The sequence below is a fragment of the Phocoena sinus genome, chromosome 20 (assembly GCF_008692025.1).
Source record: "Phocoena sinus isolate mPhoSin1 chromosome 20, mPhoSin1.pri, whole genome shotgun sequence".
Lineage (NCBI taxonomy): Eukaryota > Metazoa > Chordata > Mammalia > Artiodactyla > Phocoenidae > Phocoena > Phocoena sinus.
Window position 1 is genome coordinate 34,297,513 of NC_045782.1, and position 19,580 is coordinate 34,317,092.

General features: G+C 50.8%; 2 protein-coding genes across 11 annotated transcripts; one reads left to right on the forward strand and one right to left on the reverse strand.

Moving 5' to 3' along the window:
• Window positions 1–602: 602 nt before the first annotated feature.
• On the forward strand, window positions 603–13,356 carry LRRC59 (leucine rich repeat containing 59). Of its 3 annotated transcripts, none has more exons than XM_032616314.1 (7): window positions 603–1,238; window positions 3,540–3,599; window positions 4,147–4,305; window positions 4,537–4,641; window positions 7,648–7,720; window positions 9,792–9,965; window positions 11,405–13,356. In XM_032616314.1, the coding sequence occupies exons 1-7, from the start codon at window positions 978–980 to the stop codon at window positions 11,650–11,652; spliced, it is 1,080 nt and encodes a 359-aa protein (XP_032472205.1). In that variant the 5' UTR covers window positions 603–977; the 3' UTR covers window positions 11,653–13,356. The 3 variants fall into 3 exon arrangements, with proteins under 3 accessions (XP_032472205.1, XP_032472207.1, XP_032472206.1); XM_032616315.1 differs by having other exon boundaries at window positions 1,205–1,517; window positions 11,405–13,355; XM_032616316.1 differs by lacking the exon at window positions 3,540–3,599 and having other exon boundaries at window positions 963–1,238; window positions 4,246–4,305.
• EME1 (essential meiotic structure-specific endonuclease 1) lies at window positions 13,094–19,563 on the reverse strand. Of its 8 annotated transcripts, none has more exons than XM_032616307.1 (9): window positions 19,515–19,548; window positions 17,640–18,451; window positions 17,432–17,556; window positions 15,929–16,018; window positions 15,717–15,838; window positions 15,390–15,513; window positions 15,049–15,164; window positions 14,069–14,258; window positions 13,094–13,822 (listed from the first exon to the last, which is right to left on the reverse strand). In XM_032616307.1, the coding sequence occupies exons 2-9, from the start codon at window positions 18,424–18,426 to the stop codon at window positions 13,646–13,648; spliced, it is 1,731 nt and encodes a 576-aa protein (XP_032472198.1). In that variant the 5' UTR covers window positions 18,427–18,451; window positions 19,515–19,548; the 3' UTR covers window positions 13,094–13,645. The 8 variants fall into 8 exon arrangements, 7 of the variants coding, with proteins under 7 accessions (XP_032472198.1, XP_032472199.1, XP_032472200.1 ...); XM_032616308.1 differs by having other exon boundaries at window positions 19,488–19,539; XM_032616309.1 differs by lacking the exon at window positions 19,515–19,548 and adding an exon at window positions 18,889–19,512.
• Between the last annotated feature and the right edge of the window lie 17 nt (window positions 19,564–19,580).

Genomic DNA, 19,580 nt, shown 5'->3' on the forward strand with positions numbered 1-19,580 from the left:
GAGCACAGTGCCTTGCTGGGGATGGGGAGGGGTGCACACGATGATTTGTTAAATGAGTAGGCCACGGCACTGACTTCTTTTGGTCTTCATAATTCCCCTCTGAGAGAAGTTTTAATATCCCCATTTCAAAGATAAGTAAACTGAAGCTTGGAGTGGGTAAAGTGCCTCATTCATTCATTCAACAGACCCCTGAATGAGCAACTACCCTGCATCAGATTCTGGGGATACAAAAACGAAATCTCTGCCATCACAACGTAGAATGGAGGAAAGAGACATAAAGGTAAGTATAACACAAGGTGGATTATAAGTGATAGCTAGTATTTATTGGGTACTTACTAAGTGCCAGACACTGCTGTAAGCTCTTCATGTGTTTTACTCCTTGCATCCTCCCCAAACTCTATCAGCCGGGTACCATTGTTATGCGTGTTTCTCCTGTATCCATAGATGAAGCATGGTGATTGCTTAAGGATTCATAAACCTCAGGGAAGTTTTCCTGAAGGACTAGTAATTAGCTAGGCAGAGAAGGTGAGTGGAGAAGGCAAGGCCATTTCAGGAGAGGGAAAGGTTTGGAGGCCACCTACTGGAAGCCTCCACAGCATCCCAGGCAGGGGCTGGTCAGGAGGCTGCAGGAGCACGCAGGGCTCAGTGTAGAAAAGAGAGTGGTCCATATCCTACAGGTAGTTATTTGAAGGGTTTTAAGCAGAGGAGAGACTTGGCTAGATTTTTAGAAAGATCATCTGGGCAGCTGGGTGGAGGTGGATGGAAGGGAGAGAGACTCAGAATAGTAATCCAAGCTCAAGCTGATGGTCGCCTGGACCAGGGCTTGGGGCAGTGAGGAGGAGATGAGAGAGAGAGGCAAAGTTTTCCGGATCATGATGGTTTGGGGATTGATAGAGGACAGAGAGCAATTTTGAAGGACACCCAGTTTCGGCTGCTAATCCAGGGGGGTGGGGGAGATCTGATGAGGTCAGTTTTGGATGGGGCCCAGGTCTTCTGGCCCCCAGTCTTTTCGCCTCCTGGCGCTGCCAGCGACGACTGCCGGCGGGCGTGCTCTCCCAGCACCAGGGAACACAGCTGCTCGGCTGGCGACTGAACTCGGAGCCGGAACCTCACGCTGCCGGCGGTGGCGGGCGACAGAGGGCGCTCCCGCACACGCTCAGGCCGCTCTGGCCCAGCCCGTCTCAGTGGCCGCGGAAGGTGACGTGGACACGGAAGTGGTCGTCGTCGTGGCTGCACCGGTGGGAACGGGGCGCAGGGCTCAGAGGGCGGGCGGACGGGCGGCGGCGGTCTCGCACCTGTGGCGGCCGGGGACGCAGGCTTTGTAGGTTGGGTGCGAGTCTGCTGAGCCGACGAGCGGCTTCTCAGCCCTTCTCTTGCTCGTCGGAGCCGGGACTCGTTCAGCCGGCGTCACCATGACCAAGGCCGGTAGCAAGGGCGGGAACCTCCGCGACAAGCTGGACGGCCACGAGCTGGATCTGAGCCTCAGCGACCTGAATGAGGTCCCGGTCAAGGAGTTGGTCAGTACAGTCCCGCGAGGCCCAGGCGCCCACCCACGACTGGCGCTGGCCCCTGCGTTGGTCGCTTTCTTTCGCATGTCTCAGTCTCCATGGCTTAAAATGAGGTGGGGGGAGTGGGACTAACTCCCCGGGGGAGGCCGCGTCCGGCCCCAGTTTTCTTCCTGGGATGTACACGTGTCACTTTGGCACAGTTCCAGAAGATGGGAAGGAGCTGCTTGTCTGGCTATGGGCTTTTTACGGGTCAGGAGTGAATCCCCCCCGCCCCATTTCAGGGGCTTTCGCAGCACTCAGCTCCTTTCCCGACCTAAAGTAGGAGCCCTCAGAGCGCGATTGCTGGATGTATTCGGAGAATGAATGAACAGATGAATGAATGACTTGGTGCAAGTAGGCCTCCGGTTAGGCCTGGGTGTGGCCCAGACCTGGCTTTTCTTGGAAGCCAGAAATCCCAGCTGGCTGCCCCAGCCCTGAGGCATGCTTCCTTGAAGAATGTGACATCTCACTGCTTGGTTAGCAAAGTCTCTTCTCAACTCTGAAACTGGTGGGAATCCGCACCATCGTGGCCCACCCCTCCACCCGCCTACTCCCGTACCCCCAACCGGGGAAACAAGCCTGAGGCCCCAGGGACGTTACAAGACTAGTTTGTTGCCAAAGTGGAGTTAGATGGTACATCCCTGCTTTGCCCACCTGGTTCCCCACCCGCATCCCCCACAGTAGCCTCCCTTTGGATGACCTGCACTTTCCTCACTGCCTTTAACAAATTATATTTGCGTTTGGCACTTGGCCCAGTCTTCCCTCTGCCTTGGCTGTGTAGTATGGAGGTTAGAATGGGAGTCCCAGTTCATATATCAGCTTCATTGCTTAATAGCTGAGTGCCCTTGGCAAGCTTAGTTCTCCTTTAAGCCTAGATTTCCTCATGTATAAAATGGTGATAATTATTCCCATCGCATAGGGTTGTTGGGAGAATTAAATAAGACTGTAATGTAAAATACTTGGCAGGTAGCAAATGTTGATGCATGTAACTATTACCACGGTGTGCTTCCCACTGTGATATCTCAAACTTCTTTAGGTGGTCAAACTTCATGCTTGGGACTTTGACATTTGGAAAGTCCACGTTGGCCCAGTGTCCTTAACTGCATATTTGCCTTCTTCCCCGCCCCATGTTTCAGCCTGGCCCTAGAACTGCTGTCCGAAACCTTTTACTCCAGGCCTCCGGTTGGTGCAGCATTGCCCCTGGGAGAACGGAAGGGTCAGTTTTGCTGAGCCTGTCCATCCCAAACCCCATGGGAAAACAGAGCTGGGTTGTGAGGGCTTTGATTTCACTCTGCATTCACTCATTCATTCAGGTACGAATCAGCCAACGGGTATATTGAGTGCCTGGAAGACCCTGCACTGGAGAATATGGAAATCACAGAGCTATATTAGACACAGTCCCTGCCCTGAAACCTAATAAGGAGCAGTGCTAGAGAGAATCTTAAAAGTGCTATGGAGAATTTCTGAGAATCTGGTCTTTTTTCCTTGGATGTTCCCCAGCCAAATCCCTACTGTGCATTCTTCTCTAGGTCGTGGGTGACTGGCTCATTTTTCCTTTCATGTCTCCAGGAACATTATACTTCAGTGCTATTTTTTGTTTTTAAAGGCCTTTTTTTTTTCCTTTGTTGAAAAAAAATTTTTTAACATCTTTATTGGAGTATAATTGCTTTACAATGGTGTTTTAGTTTCTGCTGTATAACAAAGTGAATCAGCTATACGTATACACATATCCCCAAATCTCCTCCCTCTTGCATCTCCCTGCCATCCTCCCTATCCCACCCCTCTAGGTGGTCACAAAGCACCGAGTTGATCTCCCTGTGCTATGCAGCTGCTTCCCACTAGCTATCTGTTTTACATTTGGTAGTGTATATATGTCCATGTTAAAGGCCTTTTCTAACCATGGGAACTTTCTGTGGAAAATGCTTCATTAGCAGATGTCACTGAATTGTTCCATGTGTTGATCTGACATTTTGTTCTCATTCCCTTTCCTAGGCTGCCCTCCCAAAGGCCACCATACTGGATCTGTCCTGCAATAAACTGACTGCTCTACCGGTAAGACTGGCAAGCAAGCATGATTTCTTCTAGAGCCCTGCTGCTTCTCCTTCCTGTCTGGGGGAGTTGTGTCATAAGGCATAATTTCAGGATAGGCCTGCAGGCAGGCTACCACTAAAAAGGCCTAAGCCCTTTTGCACACACGGCTCACGGCTCACCACCAGGAGCTATGCCTGCTATCTCCATTTTCATTCGAGCTGGAGCAGCTAGTAAAAGGTAGAGTCAGGGGCTTCCCTGGTGGCGCAGCGGTTGAGAGTCCACCTGCCAATGTAGGAGACTCGGGTTCGTGCCCCGGTCCGGGAAGATCCCACATGCCGCGGAGCGGCTGGGCCCCTGAGCCATGGCCGCTGAGCCTGCGCATCAGTCCGGAGCCTGTGCTCCGCAGCGGGAGAGGCCACAACAGTGAGAGGCCCGCGTACCGCAAAAAAAAAAAAAAAAAAAGGTAGAGTCAGGATTTGCGCATAGGCGCCTCTGACTCGGGGCCTCCTGGACTGTTACATCGCAGTGTGTGAGCCCGAGGCCAAGGTGTTCTCTCTTTGGGTCCTAGTCGGATTTCTGTGGCCTCACACACCTGGTGAAGCTGGACCTGAGTAAGAACAAACTGCGGCAGCTACCAGCAGACTTTGGCCGCCTGGTCAACCTCCAGCACCTGGACCTCCTCAACAACAGGCTGGTCACCCTGCCTGTCAGCTTTGCTCAGCTCAAGGTAACAATTCATGACGCAATGTTTCATGGCCAGGTGCGGCAGAGGCCTCCGGGACTGAGGGAGTGTGGCTGTGAGAGAGGCCGAGAGGAATACCACCTTGTTGTCACAGCCTCGGACGGCTTTCCCTGCGGCCGGAACAGAGAAGGGCTTTCTCTCTGCTCGTTTCGTTCCACTTTGAGGGGCTCTTTATGTGAACTCGGGCTTACCAGACTCTCTGCCCCATCTGTTTAGAGTCTGAAGTGGCTGGACCTGAAGGATAACCCCCTGGATCCTGTCCTGGCCAAGGTGGCAGGGGATTGCTTGGATGAGAAGCAGTGTAAGCAGTGTGCCAACAAGGTAAGCACGAGGCTCCCCAGCGGCTCCTTCATACGTTCCCCTGGGACTTGCCTCCGTCGCCTCCTGTTTTCCCCTCCCAGGGCACCCATGGCTGTGTCTTTTTTTTTTTTTTTTAAAGAAGATGTTGGGGGTACGAGTTTATTAATTAATTTAGTTTTGCTGTGTTGGGTCTTCGTTTCTGTGCGAGGGCTTTCTCTAGTTGTGGCAAGCGAGGGCCACTCTTCATCGCGATGCGCAGGCCTCTCACTATCGTGGCCTCTCTTGTTGCGGACCACAGGCTCCAGACGCGCAGGCTCAGTAGTTGTGGCTCACGGGCCTAGTTGCTCCGTGGCATGTGGGATCCTTCCAGACCACGGCTTGAACCCATGTCTCCTGCATTAGCAGGCAGATTCTCAACCACTGCGCCACCAGGGAAGCCCCAAATAGCTGTGTCTTTTAAAGCATGAAGGCCTCTGAAGATGTCTAATCTGAACCTGTTAGGCAAAGGCACCTTTGTTCCTCTCTTTCCAAGCAGTAGAATACTGTCTTCTGCTCTACTGCAGTACTTCTGTTCCTAGAAATCAGGACCCTGCATGATCCAACACTGCACTGTTGACAGTTTATATGGAGCAAGAGGGTTAGGCACTGTAGCCTTTCTGAGTCACAGTTACTGAATTTTGATAATAAAGGTATTGTTAGTATTTGTAAGTTTATACCTGTAAACAGACACATCCTGGGCACATCTGGCATTCGACTTCAGTTGAGTCATCTGACAGGAGGAAGGAACTAACTGGCAGCCTGGAAGGCAAATATTGCCAATAACCTTGAAGGTGCTTTGCATTGTTTCTTAAGAACGGCACTGTGCGCATCTCTCAAAAACTCTAGCTGCAGTCATTTTCTCCCTCCAGCTTTAGAACAGATTGCTGCTGCTTCTGCTGAGCGCCAGATGACTTACTTGGCTATGTTTAGGGGGCGTTGTGAACACAAAAGAGTTAACTTTAAATGCTAGGTTAATGTAAGCGAAATGTGGGTATGATGGGTCTCTGTGAATCTCGGGAGTAATGGCCTTTCTTTTCTTATCACTAGCTCAGGGCTTCTTAGATAGTCTCATCATCTGTGTCACCCGTTGTTACAAGAAACCAAGCACAGCCTCAGTGCATCCAAGAAGCCAAGGCAACAGTTTGCCCTCAGCTGGGAACAGTACAAGTGATCTGTGAATCCTGTTCTAAAAACTTGGTGCTTTAAGAATGTTGTCTGTTCTGAAGACTAACAGTAGCTACCATTGACTGCTCTTCCTCTGTTGTGCCTGCTTTGCATGTTTCATCTCATAACCCTCGTGAACCTGGGAAGTAGGTGTTACTTCTGTATCTCTGACCCGAGAAACCCTCAGTATGCAACACCTTTCATTTATCCATTTATTCATTCAACTAATACTATATTAAACCAAAGTTGCTGATATTCCAGTTTTTGACCTACAAAAATAACTTTTGTTGAGTGTAAAGATCTTTAGTATTCACAGGTATTTTCCAGACAAAGCTCCGGGGAGCACGGTGCGTTGGGGACGTGGTGAGAAGCCATGCTCCGGCACCGCTGCCCTCTCCTGCACACACCTTTAGGCACGTACAGGAGTGGCGTGGGCCAGTCAGAAGGAGGTCACTTGCCTCCAGGAGTTAGTTTAGGTCTCGTCAGTTCTGACCTTGTGGGTGCATAGTAACTAATCAGCTTGGCACATAGTGAAGCACCTTTTAAAAATAATTTGCTAGTTCAACAGTAATCATCAGGTGCTTACTACCTGCTGTGGACTGGGATAGGTAGACAAAAGCAACCCTCCAGAGGCTCTAGAAGAGCCTCTCCCATTTCGGACTGGGCTGTGTTGTCAGGTAACTAACTCTTGATGTATTGTAGCCAAGCTAAAAGGGGCGGCTCTTAAACGTCCAGGTTCTTTATTTAGCCAGTTTTTACCCCCTAAAGCCAACTGAATGGTTGGTGCTTATATAAAATTCAGAGTTCAGGGTGAGACAGGGACTTTGAACTTGGGCCCCCTCTCCACATCATGCTTGACCTTCCTCCAGATCCTGCAGCCCCTTGTTGAGCGCCATTTTTTAGTAAGCTTGACTCCTCTGGAGAGGTGCCAGCTGGTGCAGGTCCTGGGTTACTCGGGACAGGGTTCCTTGTGGCTTTAAGCCAGGCTCTTGGAGGGAGTGGCTTTTGCAGACCTGCTCCTGTGTCCCTCTTATGATAGATGTGGGCATGTCTGAAGTTTCCATGAAGTGAAATAATTACATTTGAATACGTCTGTCCTGCAGGTTGTCTAGTGCAGTAGCGAAACAGAAAATTAAGACAATTTGCTGTCTTCATTTAGAATACTTGAGCTTTTCTTCTCCAGTGTTCATTGAGCTCATAAAATGCCTTTCTCTTACAGCCCTCCTGCGTCTGTGCACTATGCGTAAGAGGGACAAGCTCTGGCCTAGGGACTCAGCAGACGCCCACTCTCAGCTGTGCTACTTCCTAGCCCTGTGACACCAGAGCCTGGGTGTTCTTCCTTATTTTTACAGTGGGCATCCGGTCAGTTGCTCATCACACCTGTATTGAGTGCTATAACTAGCTAAACGCTGTGCTCGCTTGCAGAGCTAAGGACAGTAGTCCCTAGCCCTTAGGGAGCTTACAGTCTAGGACTGAGATGGACAAGAAAACTCCCACGAGTGGGAGGAGGGAGCCTGAGGCAGCCAAAAGAGGTCAGGAAAGTGTCTTAGAGGAAGTGCTGTCCCTGTTTAACACAAAAGTTGCTGGGAGAATTACATGAAGCGATTGTGAATGGCAGGACTTTTTAGATCCCAGTTGGCATTGTGTTTCACAGACTTCTTTCCTGACCACTTTAGTGAACTGGGCTTATATGGCTCTTCTAGGTTAACTCCATTAGCTCTGCACAGCTTCCAGGGCCTCTGGAAAGAACAGTCTCTTTCTTGAGACTCTCCGCAGTGAAGACAACTGCGGGGAGCACTTCAGCACCCTCCTCTCCCTTTGCAGGTGTTACAGCACATGAAGGCTGTGCAGGTGGATCAGGAGCGAGAGAGGCAGCGGCGGCTGGAAATAGACCGAGGTAGGTGGCCACCCGCCTCATGCTTGAGGAGCTAGGATCCAGGATAGGAGCCGTGCAGAGCAGTGGGGAACAGCGTGGTGGTAGATGGCAGCATCTCTCCAGTCCTGGCTTCTCCACTGAGCCCCACAGTCATAGTCAACTGCTTATCTTTCTGTCTGCTTGGAGGGTTAATAAGTATCTCAAATTAAACATGCCTAACCAGATCCCCTTCAGCACCTTGTGGTGTCCCCCCATAATGGGAGATCACCATCCCTTTAGTTATTCAAGCCTGAAATTGGGAAGATGTCCGTGATTGCTTTCTTCTGTTACTCCCACGTCTAGTCTATCAGCAGTGGCAACTCCAGTGCCACCACCACAGTCAAGCCTCCAGCCGGTGGACTGCCATAGTACCTCCTAGCACCATGTCCTGGCTCCACACTTGTGCCGTCTCCACACAGCAGCCAGGGAGATCTTTTCAAAACACAAATCACTTCTGCTGCTATTTGCTTAAAACCCTCTCACGGCTTCCAACTGAACTTAGAATGAAATTCAAACTCAGTAACATGGCCAACAAAGCCCGCCATGACCCAGGCCTGCTTGCTTCTCCGGCCTCGTTCCACACACCAGGGAGAGAGTGCAGTTACCGTCAGCCACACGATCCTCTGCTGTTGCTTGAACACACCAAGAACAGTCTCATCTTAAGGGCTTTGTTGGTTTCCTTTTCCCTCAGGTCTTTACGTGGCTGCCTACTGGCTGCCTGCTGGCTTCATGTGGTCCTCATCTGTTGCCCCAGGTTAACCGTAACCGTTTCAGAACCACTCAAACGAGAAGAGCCAACCCACCTGCCACTCTCTGTCACATCCTCAGTTATTTCCTTTATGGCACATATCACTGTCTTTTCCCCTATTTGTTCACTTGTTTATTGTTTGTCTCCTTCTGTAGAAAGCAGATGACTTAGGCAGTAGAGCTTGACTTTTCTTCACTGCTGTATCCGAGCACTTGGAACAAGGCCCGGCACACAGTAGGTGCTCTGTTGACGAGCCGGCTGACTTCTGAGCCCGCTTGCTGGAGGACTCCCGCGGTTAGAGGGACATGTGTAGTACTGGTTACAGGCGGCCCCTGAGATTGGAACCCCTGAGTTGTGACCATTCCTTGTACACGCATGGCCGCTGTGCTACCCATGTTTACTGTGACCACTGCTGCTTTCGCCTCTGGATGGCACATGTTCTCTTGAGGCTGGGCAGAGTGTGTTCTTGGCATTCTTGGTGCTCAGCTGGAACTTGGAGCTTGTTTGTATGTAGAAAAGCAGTGGAAAGCTACAGTGACAAGAATAGTACTATTCAGCTCCATGATAGTTCAAATAGGCTTTTGAGCCCTAAAAGGACATTCAACCACCATTTGTGGCATTCTGGCTTTGGAAAAATGTGCTTCAGTCTTCCAAATAATTTGGGAATGCATTTTTAGAAACCAGTAATTTGTAAGGTGGGTGCTGTATGTAAACATACTTGAGCTGTGGAATAAATCGGAATGTTACATAGACTCCTGAGTTGAAGTCTAGGGTACCCTCTGACAAACTAGTAGTCTTGTTTTTTCAGGAAAACATTTCCATCTTCTCTAACCTTGAACCTGAGCGCTCCCTTTTTCTTCCTGCCCTCCCCATGCCACATTCCTTTCCGAAGCTTGGGAAGATGGGACTCCCATAGAATCAACACCTCCCTTGTTTCCTCTCCTCATAGTTGAGTTGTGCAAGGCTGTCAGTGGCTGTGTCTTCTGAATTAGTACCTAATTCTAAAGGCGCACCAGACTCATCACCCATGCCTTTCTTATGCCCCCCACCCTTGTTACATCACCCTAGTCTCTGCTGCTTGCGGCTAGGAGTCCCTGAGTAAGAATCCACCGAGCAAACCCTGAGAGCAGCTTAGTGTATTTTAGGGAGGGCTTACTTCCAGAGAGCAGAAAGACAGCTGCTGCTTTTTAACGTATCTTATGTGATCCACAGCATAAGGGAAGGGAGCCTGACTCCATAATCACTTGAGAAAGCACACTGGAGGTTTGTGGAAGAGAAGCCACTTTTGGGTATACTTTCTCATAGAGGCCGAGAAGAAGTGGGAGGCCAAGCAGCGAGCTAAGGAGGCTCAGGAGCGGGAACTGCGGAAGCGGGAGAAGGCGGAAGAGAAGGAGCGCCGGAGGAAGGAGTATGACGCCCTCAAAGCAGCCAAGCGGGAGCAGGAGAAGAAACCTAAGAAGGAAGCAAATCAGGCCCCGAGTAGGTTTTTCTCTCAGTTGCAGGGTTCCAGGAGGGGTGTGGTGGGGACATGGCTTAGGTTTCCAGGAATGGCTGAGTGAGTGAGCGAGCGAGCGAGCGAACAAGCTTGCAGACCTTGTCAGGTACAGCATACTCTAAGGCCTGGGAGTAACTCAGAGGGTCCACTTACGGGGAATGGGGACCCTCCTACTGCCCCGAGTGGTTTGTTTCCCCAGTGTCACATGCTTATGTGCAGCTATTTGGGTCAGATGGAGTTTAGAACGTTTCCAGAACAGGGAGTTGCATTTTTGTAAGGGTTAGATTCTAAAATCACCCAGAAAGGTGAAGATTGCATATGGTCACATTACTCTTAAAAGTCCCTGACGTCATCCAGGAAGTGGACTGAGCTTTTGAGTGTGTGGTGCCGTCTCAGTGGTGCCAGCACTGCCTGTGATTTTCTTCCCCAGTTGGACCCGATCACTCTGTTTGGTGAACACCAGGGGAATCACTTGGCCTGCATTCGGGGAGCCATGTCGTATATAAAACACGTTAGTGTTTTGCCTGAATATGTCCCGTTGGATTTGTATAGCAATGTGACTCGATGTATAAGGGAGGACCGTATATCCCCTGGGCCAGAAGGGACACCTGAGGGAGAGGAACCTGAGCAGGGAAGCTCTGGGGAGGGAGGCCTGCAGGGCCTGTCCCTGCTTGCCCCCGCTGGCCTTGAGCAAGTCGCCCAACCTCACCACCTTTCTGTTGCCTTGTGTAAATGAGGATCGTACCTCCTTACAGATTAGTGATAGGATTAAGTGAGAAAAACCTATGACAGGATCATGTAGTTCTTGGAATGTGGGTGTTCAGTCAGGTTTTTTAAAAATTTGCCTAAAAATCTCAAAACCATTTTTTTCTTCAATAATTATATTCACTGCAGACAATTTCTTTATATATATCGGAAAATGGCAATCACCTGTAATCCCCTGTTCCCAGCATTAATCACTGTTACCAATATGGTATACTTTCTTCCAGGCTTTCTTTTTATAATAAAACCATTAACAGTATTCATAAATTTTGAACCTGTTTCCCCAAATGGGCAGCACTCTACCCACGCCTGATGCCTCCTGAGGAGCCCCTCCCCTTGGTCCCAAGGGGCCCGGCTCATCAGCATGTTATGGAGAACTTGGGACCCTGGGGACTGTGTGCTAAGTGAAACGTCCAGAATGAGATCCGGTTTTGAATCTACTCCCTGAGATCCAAGGGAGAAAGCGTTCATGTTTCAGTCTCCGCATAGCAAAGTTTTCAAGAGCTCAGATGGTCTGGAAAACGTGTTCTCCTCAGGGCCGGGGGAGTTATCATCAGAGCAGAGGGGTGTGAGTGGACGCGCACGGAGACTAGCATCGACCGCGGGGTGTGCGTCCTTAAACTGACTGGACTTTTTGCCTACTGTGACTTTGTCCCTCCAGAGTCTAAGTCCGGCTCTCGGCCCCGGAAGCCACCACCCCGGAAACATACTCGCTCCTGGGCTGTGCTGAGGCTGCTGCTGCTGCTGCTGCTGCTGTGTGTGGCTGGCGGGCTGGTCGCCTGTCGGGTGACGGAGCTGCAGCAGCAGCCCCTCTGCACCAGCGTGAACACCATCTACGACAGCGCGCTCCGGGGCCTGCGCAGCCACGACATCCTCCGGTGGGTCCTGCAGACCGATTCTCAGCAGTGAGCTTGTCCTCCACACCTGCTGCCTCCCAGCCTTGGAGCTTGGATTCCTATGGAATTGGGTTCTGTTGGACACAACCTCTTTTTAGTGTCAGACCTACCTGCCATCATCACATGGCTGCCGTTTGGTACTTGAGACCTCCTCTTTGTAAGACTTCTTTGTTCCTTAGGCAGGGTTCCCTGGTGGAATAAGGAGAAATAGGAGGTGGGGCCAGTTACCTGCATGCTTAAAAGAATAGGCTTGGGGTGGGGAGAGGACAAAACATAGCCTTTTCTAGTTGTTATACAAAGCTGTATAAAGGCAAGACTCATTTCTACTAAAGGTCAGCTGTCACTACATTTATACTTTCGTGTGTCACAAACCCTTTCTTTCATTCCTCCCTGAGGAGCCAGGGCAGATCAGGAGGCAGTGTGTTATTGGGGACTAGGGGAACACCATACTCAGCAAATCTAGTCTAAATTGGGGGGGAGGGGCATACCTATTTTTTAAGGACCTCAGACATTCAGATATTTTAACAGTCATACAAAATCTCAGGCTGTGACAGGACTTCCAGACCATCCAGTCCAGTGTAACACTTGTAGACAGGGAAACTGAGGCCTTCCATGACTTGCCTATGGTCTCCTAGCTGGTTTGAGGCAGAACTGGATTCCCACCCTGGTATCCTTTCTTCCCATCATTTTGCCTCCTTGATAGTGTACTGAGAGAACAAAACTTACACCAGAATTGTCTCTTGGCTGGAGTATAGAATCTTTCACGGGAAACAGATTCATGACCCACAGATACAAATCTCATAGCCATGAGGGTCTTGGGCAGCTCTTGTAGAGTCCTGTGGCACTTCATGTGGCTTCTGTAAAATGGGGATGGTCCAGGCTCCTTGCATCAATTTGAGAGCATTAATTCCGATTGCCAATAAACAAGAAGGTGGACCCTTGCAAAGCCACATTGTCTGTGACAGCTCTCTTACGTAATCGGTGTGACTAAATACCTCACAGGCAACCTGAAAACTAAAGCTTCATAAGGGACTGAGGTTTAGAATTGATTCTAGATATAACTACACAATGAAGGGAAATAAGTAGCATCATGGAGTTTAAAAGTGGTACACTAACGACTTGCATGAATAAGGGCAGAACTGTCCATTCTCTTGTCTGCCAGACTCAGCATTTTCTTGCTCTGTGGCCTCCTTTGCCTCCTTTCACAACAGTTGGATGAAGGGATCAGAAATGGCCGTCACGGTGCTCATTCACAGAAGAACCCCCGATTCCCCAGGGAGAGCAAGAACCTGTCATGTCCAGAGACAGAGTGGGGTTCGTCTTTTCACTGACACTTGTGACCGTCCTGACAGTGGAAGAAAAGACTTGTTCTTTTCTCCCTCAGGGAGAGCTCTGCTGCGTAGGCCCACACCTTACTCAGAATCACTACACATTCCTTTAGTCTTCCTCCAAGCTCCAGAGCCATTGGTACAAATGCTTTATTGAAACTAAACACATAGTACATAAAGTGAGATTAAGAGAATACAGAAGTCAGCATAGTGACCAGACCTCCCCCCGTTCCTTGGCTGCTTGAGGCAGCTTCCGTGGACGGGAGGAAGGCGGGAGCACGTCCAGCCTTGTCAAGCAGCCCGCTGAGGGCAGTTCACTTGGGACCTCAAGATTTGACGCTGAGGTTCTTTTGGATTTTTACAGTTATTAAATACGTGTCTGAGTGGTCTGTCTTTGTTCCTTTGTATTTTGAGGGCTGGCTGGGGCAGGGGTCGGGGTGGTTTGTACGTGGCAGTTGACGTGCTGGGAGGGGAAGGCAAACGTGAGCATCTCAGCCTCTGCCCCAAGCTCACAGGTAGGGACACTATCGCAAACACCGACGCCCAGGAAAGCCTGTTGTGGGCAGGACCCAGGCTGTGCTGCAGGAGGTGCTTCTGATCCCTGCACTGTAGTCGTGCTCTGAGGTCGGGGGGCTGGGCTGGAAATCAGCTTTTCATCCCTGTCCCTGAGGGCTGGCATCAGTCTGCACTGTCTAGAGAGAGATCTGGCTGCAAAGCGGTCATCTGAAGGTAGATACGCCTGGAGAGCTCTGGTCCAAGACGGCGGGAGGTGGCTGTCACACCTTCCCCACGGCGCACCTGTATGTCTGCAAGCAGATTCTGGCGTTCTTGCTCAGAAGAACACCGCTTATAAGCCTGAAAGTAGTAAATGACCTGTTAATACCATACCACCCACGGTCATTCCTCATCTGTGAATAAGGGATGGGAAGCTTGGGTTGGGGGATGAGAACCATCCTCCCTCCCTGGTCAGTGTTGACTCTGATCTCAGACCCGCACTGTTGACTTACAGGGCATTCCTGGGCCCTCACCAGTGCTGTCCATGGAAACTGGGAGTCCACTAAGGCCACAGTGCACTGGGCAGTGACCCCTGGAACGGCATACCTGGATCAGGAGCTGTGGGGAGGGGTAGGCGTCCACAACGGCACTGGCCATTTCCAGGCTGACTCGGTTCAGCTGCTGAACCTGTCTCCTCCAGACCACTGCAAGCCCCCTGCCAGAGCGGTCCACCTTTGCCCCTCCAGCCCAGTCACTCTCCGGGCAGAAGGAGAAACCAGCTTGATCTCGGAGCTTCCTGCAAACAGCACAGTTGAGCTGCAAGTCGCGTGTTACTGTGCTACACCTGTCCCCTTAACTAGGAACGTAAAAACCCTCCACTGCCATGGGAAGAGGTGGGAATGATGTTCTACCTGGCCAATCTGAATGCTCACTCTGTCCCCTAGCAGTGCTGGTTGCCGATTCCCATAAAAATGACATCTATTCCTTTTCATCAAAAAAGAAGTTACCAGAAAAGTACGAGGCTCTTGCTTGCACTGAGATTGGGGTATCTTGATCGGGGAGGCAGTGTGCATGGGGGTTAGTGCACAGCACTGGGTATCAGGCAATTTGGAGTCTAGTTTTGGTTCTTCTGATTTGCTAGGGACTTTGACAAGTCGGTCTCTTTAGGCCTCAGTTCCCTCAGGTATAAAATGAGGGACTTGGATTGGATTGTCTCTGAGGAATCACTGATTTTAAATTCTGACTATGAACAGCCCTTGAGCTAAGTAGGCTAAACAATTGTTTTACAAGGGCTTGTTTCATTGTGACCTGACCTGCAATGAATTCTGGTAAGCTGGCCCACTGATAACCCAGTACCAACCTGCAGAACACAAACTTACACATAAGCTACAGGAGAACATTTTAAAGGGACTGAGCTTGGGGGCTCTTTCCAAGAATTCCCAGGGTTAGGTCAACTCCTTCTGCCTCAAACTTGAGTGACAACAGGCTAGCAGCAGAGTTTAGGGGAAAGGGACATCATCTTTGGGTACCAGAACTGTAAAAGACAAGGCCAAGCAACCGAGCCAGGACTTGACGGGGGCACTCACTTGAAGGGCGCCTCAGCCACAGCCTTTGTGAATGTGCAGGCCAAGTCGGCCAGCTCTTTCCAGCTCTGCACAATTCGAGCCTGGGCTTCTGTGTGTAGCTGCAGATCTACCAATGCCTAGAAACCCCAAAGCAGATGGGTATGCAGAGGTTAGTTTGAAACTGTTCTCTCACCGTTCACTGAAGCTGCACCCCAGCCCCTTGGCTCCCCGTTTGGCCCCTTCTCTCCTACTCAGTGCCGAGGTAGAAAGTAGTGTCCAGCAGGCATTTTACTCTTTATCATGGTGAATCGGGTTAGATGAGAGCGGGCAGCCACGACGACTCAGGCAACAGAAGTTCTTACCTCTTCCATGTCTACCCTGGTCACCAAAGCCGCTGTGTTGGCCTCCGGTTGTCTCTGCTTCTTCTCCTTGGCCTGTTCTCCATTTGCCACCCCCTGTTTCCTTCTCCTTGGAGGATTCGGAGCCCTGGAGCAGGGAAGGAAATCAAAGAGCGGCAGCTCCAGGCCGAGCTCGGGCAGAAGAGGTGTGAGAAGACCGGACCAGAGAGTCCCACAGGGCTAGGAGGGATGCTATTTTGCAGAGGGACCCAGATCTGGGATGAATAAATTCACCCCCGTTGGCCTAAGAGCTACCCCTTTTAATGCTAAGTCTCGAGGACAAATCCAAACCTGAAGCATTTCTCCGGATCCACAATCACCAGTGACAGAGCTTTCCCAGCTGTCCTTGCTGTGATGTCAGTTACAAAGCTCCGAAGCGTTTTCTTCCCTTCCTCGGTGCTGCCCAGACTCCCCTGCGTGAAGGGGCAGAAATGCAAGCACGCCTGCTCCCTGCGGTCAGCCCTCCGCCCCAGCCTCAGCGCCTACCCTCTGGCTGTGCCCACCTGCTTGAAGTTGTAGACCATGGACACAAACGCCTCTGCCTGGAGCAGCACCAGAACCATCGGCTCCTCCACCCACTCCTCCTCTCCATCCTGTCAAAGGGCGTGGAACCCGGCAGAGGGAGGCAGGTCAGCAGGTGCTTAGCACCTGCGAGAGAGACCCAGGCCTTCTGGGTGAATGACTTCATCCCCACCAGCCTAGTCCACTTCTTTTTTTTTTTTTTTTTTTTGCGGTACGCGGGCCTCTCACTGTTGTGGCCTCTCCCGTTGCGGAGCACAGGCTCCGGACTGATGCGCAGGCTCAGCGGCCATGGCTCAGGGGCCCAGCCACTCCGCGGCATGTGGGATCTTCCCGGACCGGGGCACGAACCCGTGTCCCCTGCATCGGCAGGCAGACTCAACCACTGTGCCACCAGGGAAGCCCAGCCTAGTCCACTTTGCATTATCATTTTTCTTCTGGAATGAAGTCACGGTGGCAAGAAACAGGAACCCATAATCCTGTCCTTCCCAGTCCTCAACTGTCCAGCCTCAGTGCACCGCACCGCTGAGGCAGTGAGTAAGGAGCATTAGTGAGTTGAAACGGACTGAGAAGTAACTGCCAATATTTCTATGCATTCTGAATAGGGGAATGGAGGGAAGGAAACTCTTCCGAAGGATTTGGAACAAATAAGTAACTTGGGCTTTGAGGGTAGATGCTAAGCTGAGTGGCCCTTCCACATAGGTTTTGTGTGACAAAGATAAGAATCACCAAGGAAACTTCAGTCTCTTCGTCGCCATACTAGGGCATAATCAAGCACAGCCAAGGCCGCGTCACGGTCCACAATCCTACAGCAGTACAGTATTACAGAGCAGCCGTGAGCAGGGCTCGTGTGGAGTTTTCTGATTAGGTCCCTATAAGCAAAAGCCAAGACCCATAATATTGCAAAGCACAGGTGGGAGGAGCTCTGGGTTCTACTCCCTCCCACCCCCCCAGCCACTACTCAGCTGTGATCCTTAACAAGGCTTTCAACTTCTCAGGGCCTCAGTTTCCCCACCTGTGATGTGGGGGATAAGCATTTCTTCCTTATAGGATGACTGCGACAGAAACGGGCGATTCCCCCCCACCCCCCAAGGGGCGTTTGGCAGTATCTGGAGACATTTTCAATTGTCACAACCGGGACAGGTACTGTTGGCAGCTACCAGGTAGATGCTAAACGTCCTACGAGGCACAGGACAGCCCAGCACGACAGGGAATTAACCAATCCAAAATGGCAGCCGTACCCGAGGTGGAGAAACCAAGTTAAAGCCGTTATCGTCCTGAGTTACGGCGCTGTCCCTTGTAGTTTCCTTGCACCCTGCCCACACCTTGGGAAACAGCCCCTTTACGAAATCCTCCTCAAATTATACTCAGCTGAGTGTGCTATCTGCCTTCCTGCTGGAGCCCTCACTGATAATATATCCTTTAGAGTAAAAGCGTATTTATCCCGTAACTCTACGGAGGAGAGGCAGCAGCCAGAAAACCCTTACCTCGGTGGACCCAGCCCTTCTCCACGTGATGCTGCAAGGCACGGCCGGCACCTCAATCACACAGCAGCACTCCATGGACTGCAGGGCTCCGAGGAGCTGGCCCCCACCTTCCATCTGCAAGAGCACTGCAACAGACGGGAAAGGGGCTGTCAGTGGGGCCCAGAAAGCAGTTCCCCCAGCATGAGGCAAAGAAAGATGCCTGCAGGACCTGGATCCAGCAGCACAACGGTGTGCTTCAAGCATTCCTCTGGCCTCTGAGCTTTCAGCCTGTCAGCCAGGGCTGCCTTCTTCTTCCTTTCCCGTTGCCTCTGGGTGCTTTCCTTTTGGCCTGCTTGTCCCCGCTGCTGGCATCCCTGTGAGCCTCTCCTCTGGACCTTCTGATTAGGCTTGGTTCTCTTCTGAGGTGGGGGTACCTCAGCATTTGTTTTAGTTACTGTCACGCTGTTGCTCTGGACAGAGCAGGTAGTTTGGCAGGCTGGCAGCTGATGGCATGGACTGTCTACCACAGGGTCCTTGTTACTCGACGCACACCTCTCTGAGGTGTCACAGAGAGGAATATCACGGATCTTCGTGAAGGGCTGGTTTTGCCAGTCACGCGATGCTCCTTCATTATTTTGATGATCTAAAACCCTTTTAACTGGGGAGCTGGAGCCCTCAGGGCTCAGCTGCTTGTGGGTCAAAAACTTACAAGTAAGTCTCTCAGCCAGGGGAGCAAATTCTTCCTCATCCTCACTTCCACTGCTTAGCACCCTGACTGGCTCTGTTTGTGTGACAGTTTCAGCTGTCTCTGGAACAGGTGGTGGATCTCTCAATTTTGGTGATGGAGGACAGGAGGCCTCAGAATCTGAGGTGTCAACCACTACAATCTTCTCCTCCTTCTGAGGCTGCCTCCTCTTGGTTGAAGACGGTTCCTTCTTCAGAAAGGCAAATGTTGGCAGCTCCTCAGACTCACTCTCGCTGGAATCCAGCGCGAGTGATGACTTCTCTACAGCCATCGATATGTGCTATCAGATTAATTCCCTGAAAAGAAAAGAGAGATGAGACACAGACTGTAGCACTGAATTCAGTCCACTTGATGTGTTCTATGGCCAAGCTTTAAGGAAATAAATGATACACAGAGAAAGAGGATATGGTCCCAACACGGTCAATCTGGAACTCAGAACAGCTATGTCTGTAGTCTAACAGGAAACCTTCTCAAATCCTTTCTAGGTCAAGGTGAGGTGTAAACAAAGTGGAGGTTACTATTAAAAAATGTTAATGAGGTACGAACAAGACTCACTCGACACAACCTCTTTGCTGATCTCTGCATGTAAAATGGAGATACCAAGAGTCACTCTTTTTTAGCTGAGTATATGAACTTTTGTGACTGGCTTCTTAAGCATGGTATTTTCAAGGTCCATTTATGTTGTAGCATGTGTCAGTACTTCATTGCTTTTTACGATTGAATAACACCTCACCGTATAGATATGCCACATTTTGTTTGTCCATTCATCATCTGGCGGACATTCTGTTTGACTCCATTTTGGGCCATTTTGAATGAATAATGCTGCCATGAACATTCATGTCCTAGTTTTTGTGGGGATGTTTTCAATTCTCTTGCAGACAGACCTAGGATTGCCAGTTGCTGGGTCGTGCACAAGAGTCGTTCTTTGAACAAATATTCACTAACATTGTAGGTGTGACCCGAGATGAGCCAGGTAACCTCTCTGGGCCTCGCTTTCTTTTTTAGTAAAATAGGAATAATAACATTACCTACTTTACAAGATTGTAAGAAGTTTAAAAAAAAATTAAAAGCATGCATCTACAGAGCTTAGCACAGTATCTGGCACGCAGGAAGCGCTCAGTAAAGTAAGCTGAATGACTAGGGAGAGACCCGCAAGGGCCTTGGTAGATTCTGGCAAAATGCGGGGGTCGGACAAGCGGGCCCCTGCTGAGCGGGCTCCAAGCCTCTCCCGCTGACACCAGGGCGGGCGGCTCGCCCACGCACCGCGGCAGAAGCGCCGGACGCCCCGGCCACCGAGCCTCTGCAGAGATGAGCTCAGGAAGTAAGCCCTACCCGGTCCGCCCGCCCGCCAGCGCTCACCAGCAACTTCTCGCGTCACTCTTTCATCCGCCACGCAGGACCCGGAAATAGATCTCCGGTAGCGGA

Excerpts from the sequence above, each read along its gene's own strand:
- EME1 (XM_032616307.1), bottom strand. The coding sequence starts at position 18,426 with ATGGCTGTAGAGAAGTCATCACTCGCGCTGGATTCCAGCGAGAGTGAG. Across the intron at positions 16,019-17,431 it reads GAAGGGCTGGGTCCACCGAG|GATGGAGAGGAGGAGTGGGT; the intron begins GTAAGGGTTTTC and ends GCCCTTTGACAG. Across the intron at positions 14,259-15,048 it reads GTGGCTGAGGCGCCCTTCAA|GAAGCTCCGAGATCAAGCTG; the intron begins GTGAGTGCCCCC and ends TGCTGTTTGCAG.
- LRRC59 (XM_032616314.1), top strand. The coding sequence starts at position 978 with ATGGGGCCCAGGTCTTCTGGCCCCCAGTCTTTTCGCCTCCTGGCGCTG. Across the intron at positions 1,239-3,539 it reads TCGTCGTCGTGGCTGCACCG|GCTGCCCTCCCAAAGGCCAC; the intron begins GTGGGAACGGGG and ends TCCCTTTCCTAG. Across the intron at positions 4,642-7,647 it reads GTAAGCAGTGTGCCAACAAG|GTGTTACAGCACATGAAGGC; the intron begins GTAAGCACGAGG and ends CTCCCTTTGCAG.